This window comes from Sphaerodactylus townsendi, linkage group LG06 (genome assembly GCF_021028975.2).
Source record: "Sphaerodactylus townsendi isolate TG3544 linkage group LG06, MPM_Stown_v2.3, whole genome shotgun sequence".
Lineage (NCBI taxonomy): Eukaryota > Metazoa > Chordata > Lepidosauria > Squamata > Sphaerodactylidae > Sphaerodactylus > Sphaerodactylus townsendi.
In genome coordinates, this window is record NC_059430.1 from 87615101 (window position 1) to 87642183 (window position 27083).

The following is a 27083-nucleotide window of genomic DNA, read 5'->3' on the forward strand; positions in this document are numbered from 1 at the left end:
GCCACATTATCAAACCAGATGACCATGGGGACTTGTGCCCTGGTCCCAAAGGCTGCCGGGATGGACAGCAGAGACCTGGGAACCCTAGGTTCACTTCATGGATGATGATAGTTGCTGCACAATTCTCAGAACATCTGAAAACAGCCCAATCAATATAGTGGTTGTGTTCTCTCTTACTATATAAGAATGATATGGAAAGTGGAGGTTCCTGCAGATGGGAAAACAGAATAAAATATATTGTAGAACAGGGGTGGCCAAACTTGCTTAGCGTAGAGCTGAATAGAATAAACTTCATATGTTTGAGAGTCACAAGACATGAACAAAAGCAGCAGATCCAGCTGTCATCTGAGGGAGGAGGCAGACTTGCCTTGGTGGAGCACTGGAGGGCTGCTTGTGTACCCCATAACAACCTTCCCTCTTCTCTCTCCCAGCTCTTTCCCCACTGCTGCTTGCTTCCCCCCACCCATCTCTTTCTCCCTCTATCCCTCTCACAGTTCTCTCTCTCTGTTCCTCCCTCACAGAGTAGGGAACAAGGAGGGGATGGTGGAGAGAGAGACTTGTTGTGCAGGAGAGCAGCAGTGTATAATCTGGTTACGTCTTTTATTTCGTAGGTTCTATTTAAAAGACTCTTATTTACTAACCATTTTGAGCCTTTAGGTCTACTTCCCCCTCCTGACTAATAGTATAAACATCAATTTCCCCTTGATCTGTAGAAGCTTTCAGGAATCCTTCTGAAGAATCTGAAAAACACCAAGAAAAAGATATTTAGATTTGAGCAGATTGAGACTAATTAAATGGTACACTTCATGGGGTTCTTTTTAACTGATTCTGAGCAGGGCATTGCGCCTTGAGGGTTTCAAAATGTTTGTTTCTGAGAAAGACAGGCCCCGGAAACCTTTGTTCTGATAAACTGGAAGAGGACACAATGTTTTCCTTGCATTTAAGTTTCACTGGAAAACTTGAGACTCACGGAAAAGTAGATATAGAGAACATGTGTTTGTTCCAGAGAGTAACATAATTCTTCTCTAAATATTCAGTGATAATCATATTCCAGACATCTTCATTCTTTTTTCTCGAGGAAAACAGAAAGAAGGGGCCACCAAATCTAAAATGATACGATGTTTCTAAACAGAGTATATTTTCAAACATAGCAGACATAGAATTGTTCTCTCTGATAGACTTTCAGATGTATTCTATGAATACTGAAGTACATAAGGACTATTATCTGCATGCAGCTGTTTCAGCATTGAGACCAGGACTACCTTTTGCCAGCTTCAGGAAGGCATCTACTGAAAACCTAGGCAGATTCTGGACAGTGCAGGATATAGATCTTTTAAATTAATAACCCAAGGCTGGTAAATTTGCACAAAGAATGTGCAGAAAGAGAATAATGAAATCCCTCCCCTTCCAGTCCTCCAGTTTGGAACTGATGAAGGTTAGCATGCTCAGCTAGGACAACCCAAGATAAAATAATACTATCAGATATATCTAGCTTGATTTCAGTCTAGTTGTCATGATCAAGTGGCTGAGGGAGAAAGAAGGCCAAATTATATGACATGCTTGTCTAAAAAATAGATGTGTGAGTGAACCCTGCCCAAACCAAAATCAGGAGTAGAGCAAGTGGAAAAGGTCTAAGTATTTCCTTGGCAGCCTCCACTTAAAGCTTGGGAATCTTTTATTTATTTTTTGCCATCAAGTTGCAGCTGATTTATGGTGACCTCCTAAGGTTTTGAAGGCAAGAGATATTCAGAGATGGTTTGTCATTGTCTGCCTCTGTGCAACAATCCTAGCCATCCTGGTGGTCTCCCATCCAAGTAGTACTAGCCAGAATTGACCTGGCTTAGTTTACAACATCTGATGTGATTAGGCTAACCTGTGCTATCTGGTTAGGACTGGGAATCTTAGCAGATCTATCCATTCTCCTGTAAAAGCAGGTTAGAATGGTTGCTTAGCTGATTTGGCCATGCTTCCACTATTGTAACATGTGCTACATGAAGACAACCTGAAAATTTCAGTAGGTCAAATTGTGACTATTGCTGGAACAAAATATTGTGCTGACATTACTCCAATACTGAAATCTTTGCTGGGGCTGCCTGTACATTTCCACGTTCAATTCAAATCTTGATAATCCTTTGTGATCTGGAACCAGCATACTTGAAGGACTACCACCCCCACCCCCCATGAACCTGTGTGGCAGCTCCACTCATTGCAACACTGCCTTCAAGACTGACAACTGCCAAGGTCTTTTTCTGTGGTACCTTCTGTAAAAAATTACCACCTTAATGGCATTTAATTGGGGTTGCAAGATAGAGCTATTCAAGAAGGTATATGGAGGTCTTGAAGTGGCAAAGCTTGGAATTCAGATTTTTAAATTAAGGGGGGAGGGTTCATTTCCACTGAACGGGAGTATTTGGTTCTTGGAAATACTGGTTTTTTAAAACTTTGTCATTTACTGCTGTGGGTCCATATGTCCAGCAGAAAAGATGGTCTAAGCGTATTTTGAATATATTTGTAAGAGATTATGCTTTTTTAAAAAGCAGGGTTTAAACAAGAAGCTCATAAAGCTACAAGGATTTGCAAGAATCTCACAGAATTGGCTTACATTTTTCGTTTTATCTAAGACTTCAGACGACATATGTGACAGACACCAAAAGCAAAACAGAGCAGGAAGAAGCTATATCCTATATTTGACAAAACATATCAATTAGAAGTGGAAATACTAGAAAGGAAAAGGGGTAGTTGCCTGGGTGCGTCAACTTGGAAACTGATGCCAATGATGGACACAAACCTGGCTTCCTTCCTCTTAGTCCCAAAAGTGGTTTTTGATAGATCAGTCTATTGAGAGAAAGATTAGACAAGAAAAACCATTCCAATGCAGGGAGTGAAGAACATTTGCCTCAGTAGCTGTGGAAGATTTGTGCATATACCCACAAATCAGCCTGACCACTAAAAAGTCAGTTGTTGGGGAATGCCTTAAAAATAAGAATACAAACCTCACAATACCTTTTATTAGAACTAGCCAAAATAACATAAAATTATGCAAGCTTTTAAGTTCAGAAGAACTCTTCATAAGGCTGGATGTTATATTAAAAGATAAAATAAGGGGAGTAGGAAAGAGATGTCTCACATTGAACCAGGAGAACAGAATGACAGATTAGCTGGTAAACTACTATCTGGTCCCAATCCATAAATTAAACAGAGGACTTCCATCTGGAACCCTGCAAATTCTTTGGAAAAGGTTTATCGGGAGTTTTCTGCAAGTCTGCCAACCACAGTCTTTCCAGATTTTTTTTAAAGTCTAAATGAACTCAATCTGTGTATAGTTTATGCCACTTCTCCTAGCATTTCGGAGGAGAGATGGATGGAAAATATGTTTCTTTTTTTACTTCTTGTCCTGTAAAAGCCTGCTGTAGACCTTGCTTTTTTAAAAAGCAAAAACCCTATTAATAGGTTCTAGGAGGGGGAGAAGCCCTTGCCACTGGGGGAGGGATGTCAGTGACTGGAGCTCAGACATTTATTTTACTTGCAAAAAGTAGCTACATATAGCTCAGGGTCACAGGGCAAGGTAAAGGTGGGTTTCACCCCTCATGTATTCCCCTGATTGTAAAAGGCTTCTCGGAGCTATGTCAATCCCAGAGTAAAAAGACAGGTATTCCTATCATCTTCCCGTCAGAGGCTTGGTACCACCTGGTATCAAGATACAGTGCTGGGCAGGGAAAAGTTATTCCACCCTTTTCCAGCACTGTCACTCCAACCCATATCACTAACCCCTTATGCGACTTTTTTTGCAGCAAAATCCACTGCTGTCATATGTGGTTTGGCTCTTAATGACATCTAATATTGGCTGTGGAAAGTGCAGGCAAGTCAGAGCTGGCTTGCTACTCTTGATCTAAGTTGAAAGACCAAGAAGAACTTTCAGTACTCCACGGGGCTTTCAAAGCAGGAGATGAACAGAGGCGCTTTGTAATTGCCTGCTTCTGCACAGCAATTTCTCGGTGGTCTCCCATCCAAGTACTAACCACGACCAAAGCTGCTTATCTTCCTAGATATGGCAAGATTAGGCTAGCCTGGCAATCCAGATCAGGGCACATTTAACATTAGCCAAATGCACTGGTTGTGAATGAAGCAGGAAGATCTTCTTGGATTCAACAATTTGTATGGAGAGCCTGAAGACCAACTCTTTCAGGGGAACATACAAATGGGAATCATTCTTAAAAGAAACAGATAAATGGGGGTGATCCTCGAGAGATTTCAACAATCTTGGGCCAGGCTAGCACAGACAATACATTAGAAGAAACTATTTTGATAGCTTTGTTCCCATTTATGAGAGACAGCTGTCTAGGGAGAAGAGAAGCTGATGAGAAGGCCAGTTTAATGTAACTTTATATTTTATAAGGCAGGTGAATAAAGAACCAATTACTTTCACGGGTTGTTTATACTACAACTGCCTACGTTTGTGAATACCCGGATGACACCTTGGGATGTTTAGGAGCCTGTGCTCAGAAACTGAGAGTGTGATAAACATGCTAAAACCAGAGAAAGAATCTTGCATTCAGAAAGCCGAGTTCAGAGAGATGCTTAAATACCGACATTAACTAAAGATCACTGAAAAGGTGCAGAAGGATGGATCATCTTTGAATAAGGGGGAAGAGGACCCCCGGCCCAGATAAGGAGAACATTGTGATTTCCATTTCTCCATTTCTACTGAGAAGAAACAGCAATTGTAGCGAAGGACTGAAAGGCTCTGGAATTCAGAAATGCTCACACGTAGCACATTTGTTTTATAGGATCAGGGTTTCTTAGCATGATCCAGGAAATAGTTGGCACAAGAAGAGAGTTTTGTTTTTTTGTTTTTGCTAGTGTTTTCATTTTTCTATACAGCCACAGCTGTCAATTTGATCCAGATTGGCTGACGAGGGCTGGGCGGGAATTGCTGGCACAGGGACCCAGTGGTCAGAGCACGCAGCTGGACTTGCTGAATCATACTGCAAGATCATAAAGACATTGACTTCAAAGTTCCGGGGGGAGGGGGGAGGCAGTTTCAGATCCCAGACAATACCTAACTGCAATCAACAGGTCTATGGTTACAAATATTTCTCCTGAGATTTCTCTTCAGATTACCCACGAGTGCGGTTTGTAACAAAACATAAGAACATAAGAACTAGCCTGCTGGATCAGACCAGAGTCCATCTAGTCCAGCACTCAGCTACTCGCAGTAGCCCACCAGGTGCCTTTGGAAGCTCACATGCAGGATGTGAAAGCAATGGCCTTCTGCTGCTGCTGCTCCCGAGCACCTGGTCTGGTAAGGCATTTGCAATCTCAGATCAGGAACTGCTACTAAGAAACATTAGCTAGATTCCCCCCACCCCCACCCCCCATTATGCATGGTAATGTCCTTCTCTATTAATTAAATGTACACTCCTGCCATTCTTACAAGGGTCTCAGTGTGACATCTCACCTATACAACAAACTTAAGTCAAGGGACAGAGATATGGGTGAGAATCTAAACCAAGACAGGTTTTTAAATCAAGAATTCCCATGCAGGACCACCAAGAGGGGCATGGCACAATCCTTATGGCCTGTTCATCCTGGGGGTCCACTGAGAGGGGCAAGTTATATGGCATGTTTTCATATGATGTTTCAGTTGGGTGTACATGGCAAAAGTAGGATTGCCACCCTCTATGTGGAGCCTGAAGTTCTTCCAAAATTTCAGTTGGTCTCCAGACCACAGAGATCAGTTCCCCAGAGGAAATGGAAATTGTGGAGGGCAGACTCTATGACATCACATCCCTACTGAGACCCTTTCCCTCCCCAAACTCTGCCCTCACAAAGCACCAAGTAGCTTTCAAATTCACCCATTCTTTCACATAGCCCAACAAGCTTACACTCCATCACAGAAGTCTTTGCATATGAAGCCAGTCTTATTGAAAACTTGTGATCTCCCTCCTGACCTCAGGAAACTTAAAATAATGTTACAGGAGGGGGGGGGGGTGCGCACTGATGAAAGCAAAAGAGAAACTGACCATTTTGCTATGCAAATACCTCTAAATCACCTTGAATTAGCCTGACAAAAACCGTTTCTCCAGAGTCAACAAGTCTGGGGAACAGATGCAAGTATGGAACAATTCAAAACACAGCCATGAAGTCAGCCAGGCTGAAATTCTGCATGTGCTTTTACAACATGTGGTAACTCAGCAGGAGATACAACACTCCAACAATCAATTATTGCAGTTCCAATGTAGCATTTCTACCACGAAAATGTTTGCAAGAAACTGTGCTTGGCTTTAAGACAAAATGCTTCCTGTTTAAAAAAAAGCCTTTTAGTCCCTAATAATTACAAACTAAATTTCTATTTGAATGGATGTAAATATAAACTCAAAGGCAAATTTTGTTGAGCAGAAAATGTTACTCCAATAGCTGATTTGAGTACTGTACAATTGTGAGGAACTTGAAAGGACTTGCAGAGGGCACCTCACTTTCTCCTGCCCCCAGAACCCACTGCCTGCCACTGCTTGGAGCAGTGGTGGGATTTTTTTTTAATGCAGCCTTGTCTACTTACAGGAAGTCCTTACTGTAAGTGACAAAGGATAGCTCTAGAACAGGGGTAGGGAACCTGCGGCTCTCCAGATGTTCAGGAACTACAATTCCCATCAGCCCCTACCAGCATGGCCAATTGGCCATGCTGACAGAGGCTGATGGGAATTGTAGTTCCTGAACATCTGGAGAGCCGCAGGTTCCCTACCCCTGCTCTAGAAACTACCAGAGTTTGTAACTTCCAGTAAGACCTTCCAGTAAATATAAAAGGATGCATTTTTAAAGAATTATCCCATAATGCTGCACCTACACCACAACTCTTCCACCCTAATCCCCCTCCCTACACTTCCTCCTTCCCTGCTTCCTTCTCTTCTTCCCACTACCAACCAACCTTTTTTTTATCTGTCTGTCATTTTCAGTCCAAGTGAAAAAGGCCCTCCTCTTTGCCTTTCACTGACAGAAACTAAGGTTTGAAGGTTGACAATACTGCTGTTGGTCTTGCAACTCCCACAACAGCCACTGCAGAGGACATTCATTTCTTAAAGGTGAAGAACAATATAAACCATATAATTACAGGTGTGTATAATTTTTTTAAAAAGAGGACTCATTGCCAGGCTGGCTTCTCCTCACTTTTACAGTGTCTTAGAATCCAGTGCTGAGAGATCCTCTGTCTTGTACCTCCATCACATCAAACATACTGCCTTCTTGCAAGTTTATTGGAGTTAAAAATATTGTTTGGTAGCTTCCAACACACACACATTAGATTTTAGTCAGCAAAGTGAATTTTGCTAGACTGAACCTTCATGGATGGTTTCTTATGTTAGTTGCATCACTGCTATATTTATAGAAGGTATATAACTCTATAAGCAAATTGACATTTGTGAAACAGCTGACAAATATGACTTTCTACATATAAAGGTGGTATTCAAAGTAGTTATCAAAAGTTTGGGATATAGCTTGTATAGATTAGTCAATCTATTTTGGGCTAAATTTTGGTCTAAACTTCCTGCAAGCAGCCTATATGGTGCACTGGTACTCAGTTCATCCATTCCTTAAACAAAAGTTGCAGATCCGGATGCAGAAGGGTATATGTGTCATCCAGAATAGTTGAGTGGAATGGAAAGTATTGCCTGCATGAGCTTAAATAACCCAGATATGATTATTGTTGCATATCCTATTCCACATCAGATGTTTGGAATTCACATTACACAAGGGTTGTTTCTAACTTTTGGATCCAAGTGGTTCAGAGCTTTTGCTTTCCATGAAAAGCACCCATATACATTTTTGGTTCTCTCATTTTATGTTACAATAGCAATGGTTTCATAACTTACTTTCCCTGTACACAAAATTGCCACATCCTGAGATAAATGGCCTAATTCAGGAGATCGATTGCCTCTCACCAGAAAAAGAGGCAGACCCAATGTGAATTGGATTGAATTGAATCAACAAAGGAAGTCACAGCCCTCAGTTTGCAGGACCTGAGGAAGGCTGTTAACAACAGGACATTCTGGAGGCCATTAATTCATAGGGCTGCCATAAGTCAGAAGCAACTTGACCACACTTAACACACATACTGTTGCCTCTCCTTATATGAAATAAGACTAATATGAGCATCCTGAACTTGGGTGACTAATTTGTTCATGCTACATTGCAGCTTCCCCAAATACTGCACTTTGCATTGATTCAATAAGCCTTAGAAATCCCTAAAATATATCACATGTTTTACAGAGGTAGTAGAATTTTGGACCAGGTCACTTCACAATCCTAGCAGGGAAATAATATTTTAAAGGGTTCCCCAGCATTGTCCTAGCAGGGAAATAATATTTTAAAGGGTTCCCCAGCATTGTTTAAAAACTTCTCTGCATGCAATCAGTTAGTGGATCAAGGAAAGGCCACATAAGGCTACTGCCATGATGAAGCCTTAGTTAAGAGGTTTGAAGTTCTGTTTGATCCAGGAAAGCAGGTAGACAAGGTGGCAAAAACTTCAGTTGGCACAAAAACTGCCCTCTTTTTGAACTCTGTTGATCTAACCATGCTAATCTATGTTAAAACAATCTCAAAACCAGGGAACCACAACATTCTCTATATGTGGAACTGCCCTTGAAAATGACACGGAAACTAACATTGGTTCTCAATGCAGCAATTAGATTTGTATTGTCGAAGGCTTTCACGGCCGGAATCACTTGGGTGCTGTGTGGTTTCCGGGCTGTATGGCCGTGTTCTAGCAGCATTCTCTCCTGACGTTTCGCCTGCATCTGTGGCTGGCATCTTCAGAAGATCAGAGGATGAAAGCCTTCGACAATACATTGAACATCTCTACGGGGAGAAATTGTTCCAAGACACACGGAAATTGGAAAAACTACGGCTCAGGAAAGCACACTTACTGTGTTCTCTAACCTTTCTTCTACGCTGCAGAGACACAGGTACTATCCATCATTTCTTGCAGCCAAAAGGACTTTCAAAACACCACAGGCTCACCACATCTATAACCGCCTAGAACGTACGCTATGATCCTCTGAAGATGCCAGCCACAGATGCAGGCGAAACGTCAGGAGAGAATGCTGCTAGAACACGGCCATACAGCCCGGAAACCACACAGCACCCAGCAAGTAGATTGTTGAGAGCACTCCTGCAGTTTTAGAAAACTGTGCTGACTGCCAGCCTACATCCATGTTCAGTTCAAGTTACTGATGTTAAACTTTAAAGACTGTTATTTAAATTAAAACAGAGGAATACCCAAGCTGTATTATTTGGGGACAAGCTCTCTTTCCCCCTAAAATATTGTTATTGCTTTCATACCCTAGTCTTTTAAGGAAATCCTTGACTGTGTTTTTCTAACAGGCTTTAGGATAGTCACAGTCATAGATTTCTTGCCACGTCTTTGCTTTTCTTGAATATGTGCTTTTCTGACAATGATCTCTCTACCAGACTAATTAGCCAGAGACCAGATAACTAAATTATCCTAGCCTGATAAATTGGCTGGTATTTTTGGCATTAACAATATTTTTGATAGTTTTACAATGTAGAATTTATTTTTGTAATGTCATATTCCGGTAGTTAATTAAATTTGTATTCATAGTTGCTTTAAACAAATCCATACAGTACAAAAAAATATCTCAGCCATGGAAACTTCAGAATGAAACCTAGCTTTCAAAGTTTCCTTTCAATTTTCTCAGATGAACTGATTTTTGAGGCAGACTTTAGGCAGACTTCCCCTTTATGCTAGAAGTGAATGCTCCTGCTTACTAATAAACAGTTTCCTTTGTAACAAACCCATACTAATGGCCAGCTGTTGGTGGTTTCAGCTGTTCATATTTAAATGATTATATTCTAGTAAAAAAATGGAATGCCACTATAGTGATTAGCAGCACTATGAATTAATTCATTATGCTATAGATGATTAATCATCTGCCTTTTAACCAAAAAATTAATTAAATCTGATTATGCTTGAATATCACTCAAACCTCAAAATGATGTCTGTTTGAGAAGAGTTGTATAACTTACAATTTAACAAATACTGTCACTAATTTTTAGAAGGAAAAGCGATCTGTTTTCCTTTTCACTCCCAATTACACTTTCAAAGAACCAAAATGGCTTCAGAAATTTTTAAAAAGTATTTATTTAACTTGTAGATCTACCAGGTAGCCAACAAAATCAATCAATTAATTTTCTGATTGACCCGCTTAGCAGGGCAGAGTTACTCAACTGATTTCAGTGAATTTAGTCTGGAGTAACACTACTCATGGCTGTAAAGTACGCAGGGTCAGTTATTAGCATTTCTATGATTTTGAAATGGATGTTTAAAAGGCAGATGGGCAATCTGCAAAGGAGAACTGCACAGAATACAACAATGTAGGTTTATTTATTTATTTAAAGCATTTCTGTGTTGTCTGTCCATCCAAACAGGGTTTCCAAGGCAGTGAACATCAAACGTTAGAACATTTGAACATTAAAACAGCATTTAAAATAATATATAACATTATTCAGTTAAAAATATGAATATACACAACACCAAAACCAGGGAGGACAGCCAATTATTGGGACCATGTCAAACAAAACAACAGAAGTCTTCGTCCACTGGCAGAAGACAATGATAGATGAAAACAGACAAATTTCCTTGGGGAGGCAGTTCCAAAGTTTTGGTGCCACGACCAAGAAGGCCTTTTCTTGGGTTCTCAGCATTGCATATTTTGTGATTTCTTGCATCCATGTTACCCTTCCACAAACCAGCACATTTTATAGGAACAGTTCAGTTCCTTCCACTAGGATCTTGCTAGTTTCAGCAGCATTTCTAGAATTTTATTGAAAATATTTATGTCCTACTTTTCTCTTAATCAGTGGGACTCAAAGCAGCATATGCTGGCTGGCAAAAAACAACAACTGTAGATAAAAGGGAAGCCACCATCTTCTTTCATGGGCAAACAAAAACATGATAAAAGAGTTCCTAACTAGAGAGTCTTTATTTATTTGTTTGTTTGTTTATTATATTTATATACCGTCCTCCCTCGGAGGGCTCAGGTATTTAAACTGTCTAGGGTCAGGGCATTCCTCATGTCCTCAGAAAACTTGTTGAACAGCACATGTAGAAGAGTTTGGATTTATATCCCCCCTTTCTCTCCTATAGGAGACTCAAAGGGTCTTATAATCCCCCCCCCCCCCCCCCCCCGCTCACAACAAACACCCTGTGATGTGGGTGGGGCTGAGAGAGCTCCAAGAAGCTGTGACTAGCCCAAGATCACCCAGCTGGCGTGTGTGGGAGTGCACAGGCTAATCTGAATTTCCCAGATAAGCCTCCACAGCTCAGGTGGCAGAGCAGGGAATCAAACCCGGTTCCTCCAGATTAGAATGCACCTGCTCTTAACCACTGTGCCACTGGAGCTCCTATACTCCCAGAGAAGCCATGTTCCTGGGCAATGTCAGTTCTTGTTGAGCTAAGTAGGGAAGTTACCAGTAACTGGACAAATATGAGTCGAGGTGGTCTTACAGATACAAGGGTCCAAGGTATTTAAAGTTTAACAAAATAATCTCAGCTCTATTTCAAAATAATCTCAGATCTATTTTCATATATGTTTAACAGCCATGTTCAAGAGATTTATGGTAAGCCACTTTGAATGCTTAGGATGGCCAGATTGGACCAGGCCAACTTTAATCAATACATATTTCTTGGAAGAGAGGACAGATAGGCTAAAATATAAGAATTTAAATGTCGTCACTAAGCCTGACTCAAGTCTGGGTCTACCATCTCATGGACTGAATCCCACAGATCTGTTCCACTCAGCAGGAAAAAAATTCTCTAGATGCAAGATCTTCCACTGGAGAAAAATGCCTTTTTTAAGTAGGGGATTCTAGCAAAAATGAGTGGATAATGATGTAAGACATCCCTACTGCACATGTCTGCAAGACTAATGGTGGCCCTTGTCTGAAGAAGCTGTGTGCCACCATAAGCAATGTTTTCTGGATTAAAAAAAAATCCTTGAATATCTCAACTCACCTACTGTGATATTTCCTGTTTTAGTTTGAAGAGTAGTAGCACCTGCAAGGAAAGAAAAAGAGCAATCTGCATCAGAGTATAATGATGAGGTTAGCTAGCCCAGGTCATTGTGGTGAATTGGAATTAGATGGTCCTGATCTTAATTAGCAATTAGCTTAGAAGCCTCCAAGGTTCTTATATGCATTGCACATATTGCATTGCACATATACCAAGAAATTAATGTAAACTCTGGGCTGATATTCTTTAATTATGTTTTAGAAAACCCGCAAAAGGCAAGCTTTATAAAAAGTTTCAAGGCCATACCTGTAAAAAAAAATTCCAAAAGTATTCAGTGAGTAGAATCTAATCTCTATATTACTTTAATTTCTGTTTGGTTGAAAGAAACAGTTTGGCATTAGGAAAAATAGATAATTAAATTAGTCTGTTCCTCACCAGACTGAATATCTATGATGTATCGATGATCCATACCAGCCTACATCATAGCCACTATAAAAAACTTACAAAAACACATCATTTCACTTATCCTGGAATGTATTGTCCAAACTGAATCTCCCAGTTTGTGGTCCTCTCAGGGATCTTATGTTACAGAACAACTTTTTGTATAACAAAAAAGGTCATGAAGAAAAACAATCAGGAATCTTCTGCCCCCTTAAAGGCTAAATCTTATTTCATCACAAGCTTTTTGTGAGTTTGGGCTAAACTATATATTAAGTTTTTTAGTGAGTTTGGTTGGGGTTCCCTGGAACCAATTTACTTTCCCTTTAGTCAAACAGCAGCTGTAGAGCAGACGTCCAATTCTGAACAGAATTTTAATGTGTGTGGAGAGGGGTTTCTGGTTATTTGCATACATTTGGAAATGCACTGTGCTCAGAATACTCCATGTGCATCTCCAAAATTATGCAAATAATTCCCTGCTGGAACCATTTGGACTTGGGGAAAACAGAATGGAGGAAAAAGCATGACCCTCTCCATGCCTGACACCATAGTTCTGAAATTGGGCTCCTCAGGACTTTAAAAATATCTTTCTCTGAGGCTCTTGTGTGACTGTAGGAAAAATGAATTGGGTTTGGGAACCCCAACTTGACTCACCCAAAAATGTAATGTGTAGTTTGGCTCTTAGACTTTACTTCACCAGAGTCATTCTATTGGCTCAGGAAATTTGACTGGCAGATCCTTGTTTGGTATTAGATTCTCTCACATCTCTATTGTTTGCTGCTGTGGGTTTATATCTGCGTGTAACACATGAGATATCAAGTAATGTGGTCTCTGGCTCCTAGAACCTTATGCCCCAATAAAGGTGTCAGCCTTTAAGGGGCCACAAAATTCTTTGATGTTTTGTTGAATCAGGCATTCTCAAAGCTGGTAATAAGAACAAGTGGAAAAAGATTTGGTGCATCTATTACTGCACTTGTTCTCCCCATCATGTTTTTAAGGTACAGTGGCCTTCTCTGTACATCACAGGAGATGTACAGTGAAGTCAAATCTGGACCAACGTTATGAATGAGAAAAGCAGATCAACAGCCCAGACGCACCAAATCCCAACTGTGCTTCTGAGACCAATTTCAGTGATTGTGAGGAATTAGGCCTATTAATTCTGCACAATGTGGATTGATTCCAAACAAAGACTGAATTGTACATGACATCAAGTTTCTGGTGAGACAATGATGAATCATAAAGCTCCAAGGTTTTACACTTCACAACAGCAGGTGATGAAAAGAAGCAGAAGTGGAAAATGCTATCATTTGATATTTATATGGATCATCTGAAATTTCCATTTGGAATTGGGCCTTACCAGGAGCTGCACTAGGGTATTTATGAATTTTAGTTAAGATATCTCGAGCCCAGTTTTAAAGCCCAAAAGATCCATAAAGAAGCTAACAATAATACATAAAATATAATAAAAAATGCAAGGCAGCCAAGCAATAAAGAAAGTGGGGAAAATCAGAAGAGGTAACTTGTAGTATGACCAGGCCAAATTCTTCTTCCACATGAATACAAAAAGTATTGCTGGTCTGGTGTGGGAGATAATTTGCTTTTAGGAAACAGCAGACAGATCCCTTCATTACCAAGCATGTCCCATCTACATCTAGAGAATATGTATGCTAAGATTTCTTGATGGGGGGAGGGGAGGAGACTAACCAGAAATGTTTCTGTTGTAACCAGCTAGGGTTGCTGACATCCAGATGGTGTCTAGAATTCTCCTAATTACAACTGATCTCCACAGAACGGTTCCATTAGAGAAAAACAGCTGCTTTGGAGGGTGATCCTCTGGCCTTGAGGAGACAGTTTGCAGGCAACAGTTACCCTCAGATGGAGCATTATGGCAGCTCTAGAGACAACTGATGCTGTGGCGTGAATCGACGTTGCAATGGACTCATGAGCTTGCACAAGGGTGAATCGGTTCTCCTATCTCTGATGTGCATCCATTGGTAGCACCTGTAGAATGCTGTTAGCATAAGAGTGTAAGTCATATCATTTTTTTAAAAAAAACTGGGAAACTGTCTATTTGACATAGGTTTTTCCCATTCAGACTTCAGAAGTCTCTTGAAAAACTCTGGTAGAAGGAAGACTTTCTTCCCTGACCCAGGATTGGGGAAACATTCCTTGTTGCCAATGTGTGTAGACTTTATGTCCTCTTTGAGTTTTTCTCCCTCCCCCTCTAAGCTCTTCAGGTTCAAGGCTGCGAGAGTCTTAGTAAAGAGATATTGGGAGTCCTCAGATTTAAAGAATTGTGCCGCTTGTTCAGGGATCTGTGCCTCTGCACCATCTTCCTTCTCCTCAGTGAGGAATTTGCTTCCCCCCCTGGAGTCTGAGTCACTGTAAGGATCTCCAGGCCTCTTCCAGAACTGGAATACCATCTTTTTTGTGCAGCCTCAGTTAGCCATGACTTGCTTTCCCTTCTATTGGATCAGGGTCCCTAGATAGCATAGGAGAGGATGTTCTGCTCTCATCTCTGGATACCAGACTTGGGATGCATCAGGGACAAGACTTTGGTTTCCCTCACAAAGAAATATAAGTCTGGAAGCAAGGGGTAGGGACCAGTCACAGGCACATTACTATCCTCCTTGCCATTGGGTCTGCTCCTGAGGAAACCTTGCTGCTGAGGCAGATGGCAGCTTCAGGCTCACTATGAAAAGCAGTGCACGTTTTCTCTGCGCACAAAGTTTTGGAATACTTTCCAGTCAGCTCCACCACCTGAGCAGTTTTGCCGCCTTTAGATAAGACTGTACAGACAGCAGTCTGATTGGGCTTCCTCCTCGGATCACAGTCAGATTCGGATGTTAATGCGGCCTGCAGATCATAATCCAAGAAAAAAGTGTCGTCCTTGCGACCATGCATGCTTGGGCGTCCACAGGAACCATCTTACAAGCCAAGAAAGGCAAGGCATCGCTTTCCCATTCCTCTCACTGCTCAGAATGGTAAGAGCACAGGAACTGATGAGAGAACTGGGAACTGCAGGATCAGCAAAGAAACCAAGAACAATAGAGGTAACAGTAAAAGGATAAAGAGAGGATAAGTAAAGGGTAGTCAGAGATAAATAGAAACAACCACAGAGTAGCAAAGACAACCTAAGACCTGCTCTCCCCTGGCTTGGTAGGAAACAACTGAGGGAAGATGGGCAGTCTCATCCCAATCAAGAAGGAGAAAAGAAAGGTTATTTCCTGCCTTCCCAACTGCATGGTGAGAAACACCCACAAGGTGTCCTCCGCTCAGTGAGACAAACCATCTTCAATCTGTTGCCTTGTACCCTAGTTTTTGTCAACAAACCCTCAGTGTTCTTGGAGCATTGGAATAATTAACAGATGTCTCTCCATACATCTAGCTCCTGACAATTGTTAGAAATGGGTTTGAATAGAGCAAAAAATATAGTTAGTCAACGACTACACAGACATCAAGTTGCAGAATGAGATAGCCCTTTCCCAATGCCCATAGAGATTACTGAAGAGTTGAGAGGGATTTCCACTGCTCCTTATCTAGCATTCATCACCTTCTTCAAATTTTGATGGGCCTTTTCAAGAGCTTGCTTTAATGCCTTTCCATCAGCTCTGCTTATTAGGAAATTTTACTGTTTACCTACGGAGGTCAGACTGCATCCTTGCAACTCTGGCGCAATTGAAACTACCCACCTCTCATTGTATTGTGAATGTTATCAGAATGTTAGAAATCAGCTGATTTCACCCTTGCTGACCAGAATTTTAGTCATCTGAATTATTTTATTGTTAACTTTTACTTGAGGATAAGAATATTACTATTTCTTATGCACTGGTGAAGTTTTGTTACATGAGCAGTAGAGTGCAAGAGATGTAATTGCTATTTGTGTATGGATTATCAGGTTTTTATCTGCTGGTTAAATAACTGTATTTACAACACAACTGAATCAAACTCCTTCATTTCCAGAGGGTGAAAGCACTACTAATTAACCAGATGTACAGCCAGAGTTATCATTTCCTGAGGCCCCAGAAGAATCCCTAATGAATGCCAGATTATTTCTTTGGAAGGGAGGAAGGATGCTGTCATTTTGTGGCAACTTTGCAGTAGTTGTAGAATTGTAAATCAGTAGAGATGGACTACTTTGGGTTTCAGCCAGAAGCCACTTTGGGAACTCTGGATATACAGAAGTATTTGTTTTCTTTGCACATTCGAAGTTTGGTAAGATATTGTGTATACTTTTTGTCAATCAACAGTTTATATTTTAAGCATAGAAATGTACTGTTGAGGTGTTCCCATGACATGATATAAAAAAATAGGACAAAGGCCGATGGTGCAAAATAAAATAACAATATATTTATTACTCAGGTGAAATCCCTAAAATTTCCTACTCATTTTGCCAAAAGGCTTCTTCAGAGGAATCTGTTAGTTTTGTTAAACTCCAAAAAGAGTTTAAGATCAATACTGTGAAAACTAAAGGTACAAAAATGGGTGTGAAAATCAAGCGATAAACTGAAGCAACATGGGGTCAGAATCAACCAACCAACCAACCAACCAACCACAACAACAACAAAAACTCATTTGGGAAACTTGAAGGTGGATTATTTCCAGACAATCCTTAACAAAGGCACTCATCCTATTATTTGCTTTTTGTACACAAGCAAACCAAACTACAGTTTATACAGATATTTTCCAGGCTTCTCCCTCTTTTGGTTTACAGTTTTCTAAAGATATCCTTAAGGAATGATAAACATTTTAAGATCAATAAAGTTTTACCCAAGTCAAATTAGCTGAAGCAAGTTCCAAAGGCTGATTTGAAAGATGGTCTTCTCTCAGAACTGTGCGGTCATATAATTTTCCATCAATTCCAACATGCATTGAAGCCTATAATTTTTATGCTAACCAACCCTTCAAATTATAGTCTCTAGGAAGAGGAGGGAAAAAAAGAAAACCTAATTCTGGCCAAGTTTTCATTTGTTCAATGATAGCGCAGTTGCTGAGGCCCGGCAAACAGTGTCTTTGGCTGATGGTAACAAATTATTGATATCATTTTTCTGTTCTTATAAGCAGTAATTGGGACCTTAACCTCATGCCTCAACTATATATAAACATATATTCTATCTATAGATCAAGGTTCCACAATATGGTGCCCATGGGCACCATGGCACTCACCAAATTTTTCGGAAAATATGTGGGGCCATAGTAAAGCAGAGCTTGCTATTAGCAGTCTTCATTCAAACGACAGGGTTTTCCCTAGCTACAAAAGAAGCTGCAGCCTCTACAGGATCAGGAGGAATGATGAGCACTTAAGGTTCTGGTTCTATTCCCCCTTCAGACTTTCCTTCTTTTATTAACCCTTATTTTTCTGCCTTCCTTCCCCTGGGATTACCTTCATTTCTTTTTATTCTCCATCTAAGATTCTTTTGCAAAGCAAGAAAGGAAGTGTGAAAGCTATTTTTGGCTTGGTTCACATCCTGTGGAGACCATTTTGTGGTGGTGCTCAACATCCCATATCAAAATTTCTGATACCTGTAGGCTCAAAAAGGTTAAAAACCCATATTATTGATACCAACTTAGAAATCTAAGGTTTAAAATCAACCTGTAACCAGGTCAAGATGATCTTGGATTATCCTAACTAAATACTCTGCTTCTCTGTGGCTTTCCTTTATCTTTTCAGATGAGGATCTGAAAGATTACGGCCGATTCCCCAAGAATCCCCATAGAACACAACGAGAACCAACCAGAAACTTGGGTGGGGGAGACGAGATGATGTGATCAAGGTCATCACATTTTTGCGGGAGAACAAAAAAAGGTCCCTCCCCAACAGGGCACAACAGCCAATCAGAAGAGACCCACCAAACCGATCTCATGGTAGTGGGAATTGTTACATTTCTTGAATCCGAGATACGCCTAGATGTCTTCACTGGAAACATGCTGCGGTGGGGAGGTTGAAACCTCAATGAAAAGGTGCAGTTTATTCTCAAACTTGGTTTGATAGATTGAATTTCCTGTTGGGGATTCAACCTAAGTGCATCAGAAGGCTCTGAGGACTGAAGCTCAGAAGTGATGGATTTGAAAGCCAAGGATACTTAGATTAATAAGCAAAAATGAAGACAGCTGAAATGAGCTAAGTCCATCAAACTGGGGACACAGAACGAGAGGAAACTCACGGAGCAAAAGAATCCCTGCCACATTCCTTCCAGCACAGGCATCTTGGCAGGCCCCATAAGCAATGAGAAGTCTGTACATGCATCTCATCTCCCTGTTCTGCCCACAGCTCCTCTCTTCAGCTTAAGGATATGCAAGCTCTTTAATAATCCTCGATTGAACAGAGGAATGAAGACTGGATGAGGAGATGAGAAGACTACAGAAGCATGACATTCTTGTAGTAATTTGGTCTGCTGAGTCCCTTGGTACCAGGAGAAGGGAGGAGCTAATGGCCTGGAGGGCCACTGGAAGCCAGAAGCAACTTGGAAAAAAAAAGTGGGGGGACTGCCAGAGGTAAAAAACAGAGCCAAGTAAACTATAATGTCTACTTTATTACTCAGGTAAAAAAAATATGTACAGAATTTTACAAAATGTATACAGAATTTTTAGCTGAACACTACAATATGATTTTTACTTTACTTGCACCATTGGCCTGGGCCTTATTATTTCTCTCTCAGGAGCAAGCTGAGCTAAGCAACCCTAGAGGTATTGATAGTACTGCATGGGTTACTCAGCTCAGAAAAGCCTGTACCCACTGCAGCCTAGGTGTGTGCTGAGTGGGCCGCACGGGGCCAGTTGGCTCAGCTTGCTGTTTTAATGTCCCAGTCCTCCTCAGACTAACTCATTTCCACTCAAGACTTTAGAAAGGGTAAATTGTTATGATTTAAGAAATCCTAGAAAAACAAAACATAAAGGACTGAATTGATAGAACCTGTCAATTCACCTATAAGCCTCTGCAGCCCATTGCTAGGCTCCAATTCTTCTCACAGAAGGAATTGCTGGACGGAAAGATTTACTCAGTTTCTTTTTTCGTCCTTCTACACAGGCATACCCATCAAAATATGTTTGCATCTTCAGTAGATTTAGAGGTGTTTTTCCCATTTGTTCTTCCTGCATTATGGAGACTTCTAAAAATAGCTAAGGGAAAGGGTTACAATAACATCTGGGAGTGGCAAGGGGCATGGGGGCTGGATGTTTGTTCATGAGCTCACCTCTGTTCTTGGCTGCAGCAACTAAGACAGAGGACACGAGGCAGAGTAGTACCAGGCCAATTCACAGACCAATTCAGATAATAGAGAGACTCTTTCAGCCCAGATCTAGCAGCCACCTTGGTTGTCTCTTCCTGGCCTCCCTTCTGCCTCATGGAACACTTCTTTTATCTGCTAGCTACATCCATGGGTTGAGATTGCCTTCTCCTGTGCCTCACCTGAGACTCCTTAGTGGCTTTGCCCTGTCTGATTGCCTGACTGCTTATTGACTTTCTTCTGCTCCAGAGCCTAGGTCCGTGGACTTTCTTCTGCTCCAGAGCCTAGGTTCATGGACTACAATTCCCATCAGCCCCTGCCAGCATGGCCAATTGGCCATGCTGGCAGGGGCTGATGGGAATTGTAGTCCATGAACATCTGGAGTGCCATAGGTCCGCCACCACTGGTCTAAGTTAACCATTTAAGCCTTTCTTGATAATACTAGATCCCATCCCATCCCTGAGGTTTCCTCTGGAGTTGCGGTAGTTTTCCTCCTGACCCATTTTTCCAAGGTTGGCCCATCAGGCACACTCCTGCCACAACATTTCATTAGCAGCTTTCTGAACACAAACTCCAAGTCAAGTTCCAATTACCTTGTTTAAATTAGATACAAGTATATTTGCCTTTATCCTGTCTCCTGACAGAAAAAGACAAAGTTTATATGAGGGAGAGGTGAAAAATGGTTCACACCTGCCCCGTATGTGTTTTATGTAAATCTGAAATATACAGAATAGCTCTTCATGAATACATGAGTGTATAAGAGACAGATTTTTCAATTAGTTCCAAATTTTGGACTAACATCGCAAACATGCTTTGATGTACTACATAGATACTAAATACAGCTTATCCTTTTACAGTTTTAAAAATAAAACTGTGCTTATTTATTTAAGCTTATGCATTCCCAGTCAGCATGACTCTAGTCTAATGGCTGGGATGACAGCCAAGAATTTAAGTCAACCTACACTTTGCTATAAAAGAACAAGGAGAGATTCTTCTATAAGGATATGGGTGGTGATGGCAGAAGGGGAAAGAACATCCAAAGCAAGGTATAAACTTGGTAGGAAACAAGAGTTCATTGTTGTGGTGTCATAAAGCTAAATTTCTGAGTATTTTTTTCAGATGGGTATTTTTTGTGGTTGGTACAAATTTCTGTTGTAAGTGACTATGATGGAATACCTCAAGCACATGGAAAATCTGCATACTAAGAGGTTGGTAAATTAGGGGCTTGCGGGACTGTACTCCCACACTGCAACTGCCAGCTCAGCTAACATACAGGATATTCACATTAGTCATCCTGCCAAGATAAGACGAAACCCTCAGGACCAAAAAATGGGATGCTTGACCAAGAATGGTAGAAAAATTAGAAGTGGATTTGTAGGGTCCACAGTGCCAGCTAAAAAACCAAAGAAAATTTTCCAATGAAAACAGTATCCCAACGTCAATTATACCAAGAATTTTACCCCAGGGATTGTCACCAAGATTTACACCCAGTGCATACATATGACATAGTTCCTATCCATACCAGCAGTGCCCAGCCCTCAGGAAGGCGTATGCCAGCAAGGGAAAGAACCATGTCAATTGCTGTTTATTTCTCTAGTATATACATATGCCTTGATTCTCTCCCAAAATTGCCCAAGGTGGTTTCCAAGTAAAACATAGAACACAATACACAGTTCTTCATCCAGCTGTTACTAAATCATCTAAACTGAAACAAGAATTGACACATCACTGTGGTAACCCATGAACTAGTCCTTCATAGCTGCACACACATAAAAGGATTGCTTCTAGCAATTGGATTCACCAGCATGATTCCTATCCATAGTAATGCTTTAGCCTCTTTGATATTAGCTATTTCCCATCCATAACTTGATATTTTAAAAATTCAACTGGAAGAGTAATATATTTCTTAGGGATATTGCTCTCATGCCCCCACCAGCACAGTGCAGACCTGGAAAGAGGGTTAAAGTGGGAGCAATAAATTACTCATTTTCACCACAAAAAAGGACAGCAGTCAGCTGTCTTCAGCTTGGCACTAAAAGCAGCCTTACTGAAAGAAGAAAATGGCTACCTGAAGCAATCCAATTAGCTATGCCCAATGGATGATCCAGTGGTTCAAGTCCTCCTACATATACCAGGATTGTACTTGGACTGGTCTCTGATTTTTCTATTTAAATTGTTTGCTAGGCCAAGCATTTATATGTCACCTGTTCTGCACAGTCATCTGAGAACCAACTTTGATGCCCATGTGTCCCCCGTGCATCCTCTCAACAGATGTGGTCTAGGACTTTCATGCTCAGAACAACTCCCAAGCACGGACAAGCCCAAAATGAACGGGGATCACAGTGCAAAGGGAAAGGGGGATCCTATATTCCTTCACTTCTGCTTCAATTCCCACTTCATCTCAACCTCTCCTTTTCATACCTTGACTGAGATAAACCAGACTCATTTCAAAGTCTAGCTGGGACTTTTACTTGCTCCTTCAACTGAGTATCTGGGTTACAACTCAAGTCACCCTACTGAATAGCACCAGCCCATTCCAGTACATTAAGAAGGCTGTGACCTTATAAAAGTCAACTTTATTAATAAATGTAATATGTTTGGTGTTATAAACACAGACAGATACTCTGCTATGCATGAAAAACAATATTTTTCCTTACAAAGGCATTTGCTAAACAGATGCAGTTCTAATAGTAGGCTGAAAATCTTTTGCTTTCTTACCATGAACATTCCCCAAGAGAATATCACCAGCTACTGAGGACAGAAATGAAGACTCTGCATAAAGATATTTGGTTTTTAATGAACCATCTTTGGTAGAAATGTTTACAGAGCATCCTTGTAGCTTTTCAATATCCACACTCTGTAAAAGAAAAGAAGTCTCAATTGATCAGTGATTCCCAATATACTCCCCATGGGTGCCACAGCGCCCATTCATGAGTTTCTTGGTGCACCCTTCCTTCTTCCCTAAAGCATCTGTTTTCTCCAACTCAATGAAGCAGGAGGCATCCCCTCTGTGCTTGCAGAAAGCACTCATTTAGAAATAGCTGCCTCCATCATTGGAGGACACCTGGCTTGGAACCTCCCACATGTTATCACTGGTCTCAACCCCCATAGCATCCCTTTTGGGGGTGAAAATTCCCAGAGTGTTCTAAGTCTCAATAAGGGGGATACTGGCATTCAATCAACATCACAGCATTGTTTCCAAGCTGTATGAGGCAATACAGAAAAATCAGTTCTTTGCATCGGAAACAATTCCCGGGCTCTGTACAAACCAAGAAAAAATGCACGCTGTTCTAAAGATTCAGTGAGTCAGAGTGTGTAGAGGTCTAAGTACCCAACCTGTGCCTGGCCTCAAATCTATTTAGGTTCAGTCATGAAGCTCTCTGATTGATCTTCGAACTGTCACTTCTTTTTACCTTAACTTCCTCCAAAGGATTGTTGGGGGAAAGGATGTGTGTAGAACCCTTATGTGCCACCTTGAGCTCAATGGAGGAAGAACAGGATTAAAAAAAAACGTAAAGACAGAATATAATGTTTGAAATAGCATTGTACAAGCAGCCAAAATGAAGCCAAAGTGGTATTTATGTAATATCTCAACTAATGTTGGTGGTTATGCAATGTCGCTTTCCTCACAGAAATGTAGAAAGCAGTGATCGATACACATAAAATATACAAAAAATACAAAAAATAGCAGAAAAGTCTTAACTGTGGTTAATATCAATGCAAACTGAAGTGTTATCATAGGGTAACATGTGCACTCAAGAGGATAGGTAGGGTGGAAGGAACAGAAGATTCCATTATCTGCTCCCAATTTCCAGTCTATGCAGAGGTGGGATCCAACCAGTTCTCACCACTTCTCTAGAAGTGGTTACTAATTTTTTCTAAGTGCCGAGAAGGGGTTACTAAAGCAACCCCCCTGCCCAATAGGAACTGGAGGTGTGTGTGTGCGGCGGCGCCACTGTTTGAATCCCACCACCATCGGAACCTGTTATTAAAATTTTTGGATCCCACCACTGAGTCTATGGTTAAGAAAATTACCAATGCAATGTCTGTAGCAACTCCAAGCTGTTCATTTTTGCAAAAAGTTCAGTTCTTAAGTCACATTTGTCTGCACACAAAAAGAATCACATTCTAACAGTAGAAATTAAGTATCAGAAATCAGGTCCATTGATTTGCAAAGTGATGGCTTGGGGAGCTTCCTCAGAGTTAAATTAATTAAGGGACCTCTTTTGAGAAAAAACAAATTATCACTTTTGTTGCTGTGAGGTGACAACATCCCCAAAGAATACTGCCAGGAAGCTGAAGTTAGGGAACTCCCTTTATATCACCCTGTGCTTACAAACTGGGCATGGAATAAATGGCCACCAAAAGGATTTTGAGATCTGCTCATGTGATACAAAAGAGGAATTTTGAAGAACTGAAAAAAAAACCTTTACATCTCACAATAACACATTAGTGAAAACTAACACACTTCTTGAAAGCCATTAGAACGAAGATCAACACTGTTGCTTTAATAGAACTACAGAACATCCAGTATTTACCAGTTTGAAAATGGTCTGAAGCAGATGAGGCAGATCATTCAGGGTTAGGAAACAATGATACACATGAGAGAATCAATCTTATTCATTCATTCATTCATTCATTCATTCATTCATTCATTCATTCATTCATTCATTCATTCATTCGACTTTTTTCATTCGACTTTTATAATCGCCTTATCTCCGGGGCCAATTCGGGGCTCTTAGGCCGGATCCCCACTGAAAATTAAATACAGATACAACCAAGTTTCAAAAGAACGGCACCTTTCCATCGAGGTTTCACCCTCCCCATCATGGCATGTTTGTGATGAGGACATCCATCGCAATCACGCTTTCAAATAGTGCGGCAATCCCCACTATCGCACGATCGAACGCACAATCTGCTCAGCGGCTCTTTCTTCCTCGTCCTGATTGGCTGTCATGCCATGTTGGGACGGGAACCTTTTTTTGCGTGAAATAAATGTGCTAATGTTGAAGCGAGTACGGTTGTTTCGTGCACATGTTTAAGCAAGTAATGTCCTCTTGTGCACATGTTAAAACGATAGACTCAGTCGGCATGAAACAAAAAAAAGGCTGTGCATGCATTGTGCACAGCCCCCCATGCTCTGATTGGGTGGAAGGCATTTGCACAGAGGTGTAGCTCCAAGGAGACAGGGGGTGCATGACGCACCAGGCATACACCCCTGTGAGGTGTGGCAGGGGCATTCCGGGGCGGGGGTGTTCCGGGGGCAGAGGACGCACCAGTGCACCGGGTGCTTTCCCCCCTTGCTACGCTTCTGCATTTGCATCACTCTCTACGGCGGGAAATTTGAAACTACATTAGACTCCTGAACTTCCCCACTGATTTGGATTGGAGACGTGATTTTTTAAAAGGTTCACATTCAAGCGGTTCGGGAAAAACACATGATATGGGGGGGAAGTGCCAGAACCAGATGAATCTGTGTTCGGCGATTCAGCTATGGGAAATTCGTTGTGAAACCTGGATATTTTGGGTGAGTATCCCAGGATTAATCGGCAGTGGGGATATCACCTTAGATGCTTGGAAGATGGTTTTGCCGCCCATTGAAAAGCACTGGGTTGAGTGGGGAGGGAGAATGAGTGATGAAAAGGTACTGTTTCTTTTGAAACCTGGATGTATCCGCCTTTAATTTCTCAGTGGGGATTTGCCCTAAGAAAAGCACTTCAACCATTTAAATGGATGTAATAGTAGAAAGCTCCATCAAGTCACAGCTGACTTATGGTGGTCTTGTAGGGTTTCAAAGCAAGAGACATTCAAAGGTGGTTTGCCATTGTCTGCCTCTTCATAGCAGCCCTGGACTTCTTTGTTGGTCTCCCATCCAAATACTAACCAGGGCCAACCTTGCTTAGCTTCCAAGATCTGACAAGATTAGCTTAGCCTGGGGCATCTAGATCGGGGCTTAAATAACCATTGGGGGTGCTTTTTTGCCCTGTGGGGCAGAAGGCATAATACAGCATTCAGTCAACCGGACCCCAGACCAATTTGTGGACAAACATCTCATGTAGCTTGGGCCAAAGCCAGCCCAACTTCTCACTTGCCAGACTGTTACAATCTAATGGCAGACTTTCCTGGAGACTTTCTAGCAACTCCTTTGGATAAGCCAAACAAAGTTTTGCATTAAAAGTTCAAGCAATCTCCATAGTTGGAGTGCTGATTTTGGTCTCAAGGCTAGTCTCTGTTAGTTGGGCTTTTTGCCCTGCCTGTTCCCTGGAACCTCGCCAGTCTTCTTGACTCACTTCCCAGCTTGTTTGCCTGTCCTGGAGTTCAAGAACTGAATCCAAGAAACTTCCAGGCATTCTCATCTGGGCTTGCTTTGCATGGAAGTTCCTGGGACAGCATTCTGCAAAAACTGTTGGATATACAAGGGAACTTGCAGTTCATGTGGGTTTGCTTTGGCTCAGGCTGAAGCACTAGGCTGAGTCCCACTCAATTGGATCGATGTTACTTTAGTGTTTCAGAAATATAATAAGGGTAGAAAGGCAAAGGAAAAAAGGACATATGACTGCATAACTACTGTCATGCCGGTGATACGAGTATTTCCCTCTCAATGATTATTTGAGGGAGGATGCAGAGAAAAGGAGGTCAACTGGATGAAGCCATGGAGAATGTGGATGGAATCTGCCTATCACTGCTGCCGTTTATGTTTTAAAGGGAGACAGAGAAGGACCCAACAGGCAGACAAAACAACGGCTAGGGTAACATATGCCTAAAGAAACTTTACCAAATAGTTTCTGCAATCTACCTGGAACTATTTCAACACTCAAAATAAAACAGATATTTCTAATTAAAATTTAACAGTGTTCTGCAAGATCCAGTTTGATTTACACAATAACAAGAACCCTCATAGTGTGCTTTCAGTGATCTAGCTCAATTCATTTTTTCATGTGAAAGGTTATGATCCAGTGTGCCAAATGGATTTGCATTCATTTGTCTCAAAAATTGGCTTTGGCATGTCCCTGCCATCTATCATCACCTTATGAAATGAACAAAATTTGTGGTTCAGCTGAACAGCTGCCTCATCCTCAGGAATAGTGATGCACATGTTTATCTCACAAATTTAAGATTGATCAAACCTTACAGTTCGAATCATTGCACCTCTCTATAGAAAGTACCCTTCCCTCATCCTATCACTGTGAGGCATAACGCTAATGCTAGTGTGTGTCCCTTATGCTCAAAGCATCTGTGAACACAAAATAATAACATCTTAATAACTCTGTAGACTGGCCTTTTCTTGTGTGGCAAGGCTCCCAGAATCAAGTTCCAAAAACTGGTTCACTTAAATCTGCAAATGTGTAATATTTAAATGAACTAGAGGTTTGAAAATTTGTTTCTACAAAACTCCC

General features: G+C 41.2%; 1 protein-coding gene across 2 annotated transcripts in view; it reads right to left on the reverse strand.

Annotated features, from left to right (window-relative positions):
* FAM185A (family with sequence similarity 185 member A) overlaps positions 1-27083 on the reverse strand; it is a 45160-nt gene that overhangs the window by 11524 nt on the left and 6553 nt on the right. For both annotated transcript variants that reach the window (XR_007244831.1, XM_048500549.1), the window contains exons 4-6: positions 22405-22543; positions 12026-12067; positions 642-740 (exon numbers count right to left, since the gene is read on the reverse strand). Coding sequence is in view for 1 of the 2 variants with exons in the window: in XM_048500549.1 (XP_048356506.1) it covers positions 642-740; positions 12026-12067; positions 22405-22543 (280 nt within the window). In the remaining variant the exon portion in view is untranslated. The remainder of the gene's footprint in view (positions 1-641; positions 741-12025; positions 12068-22404; positions 22544-27083) is intronic.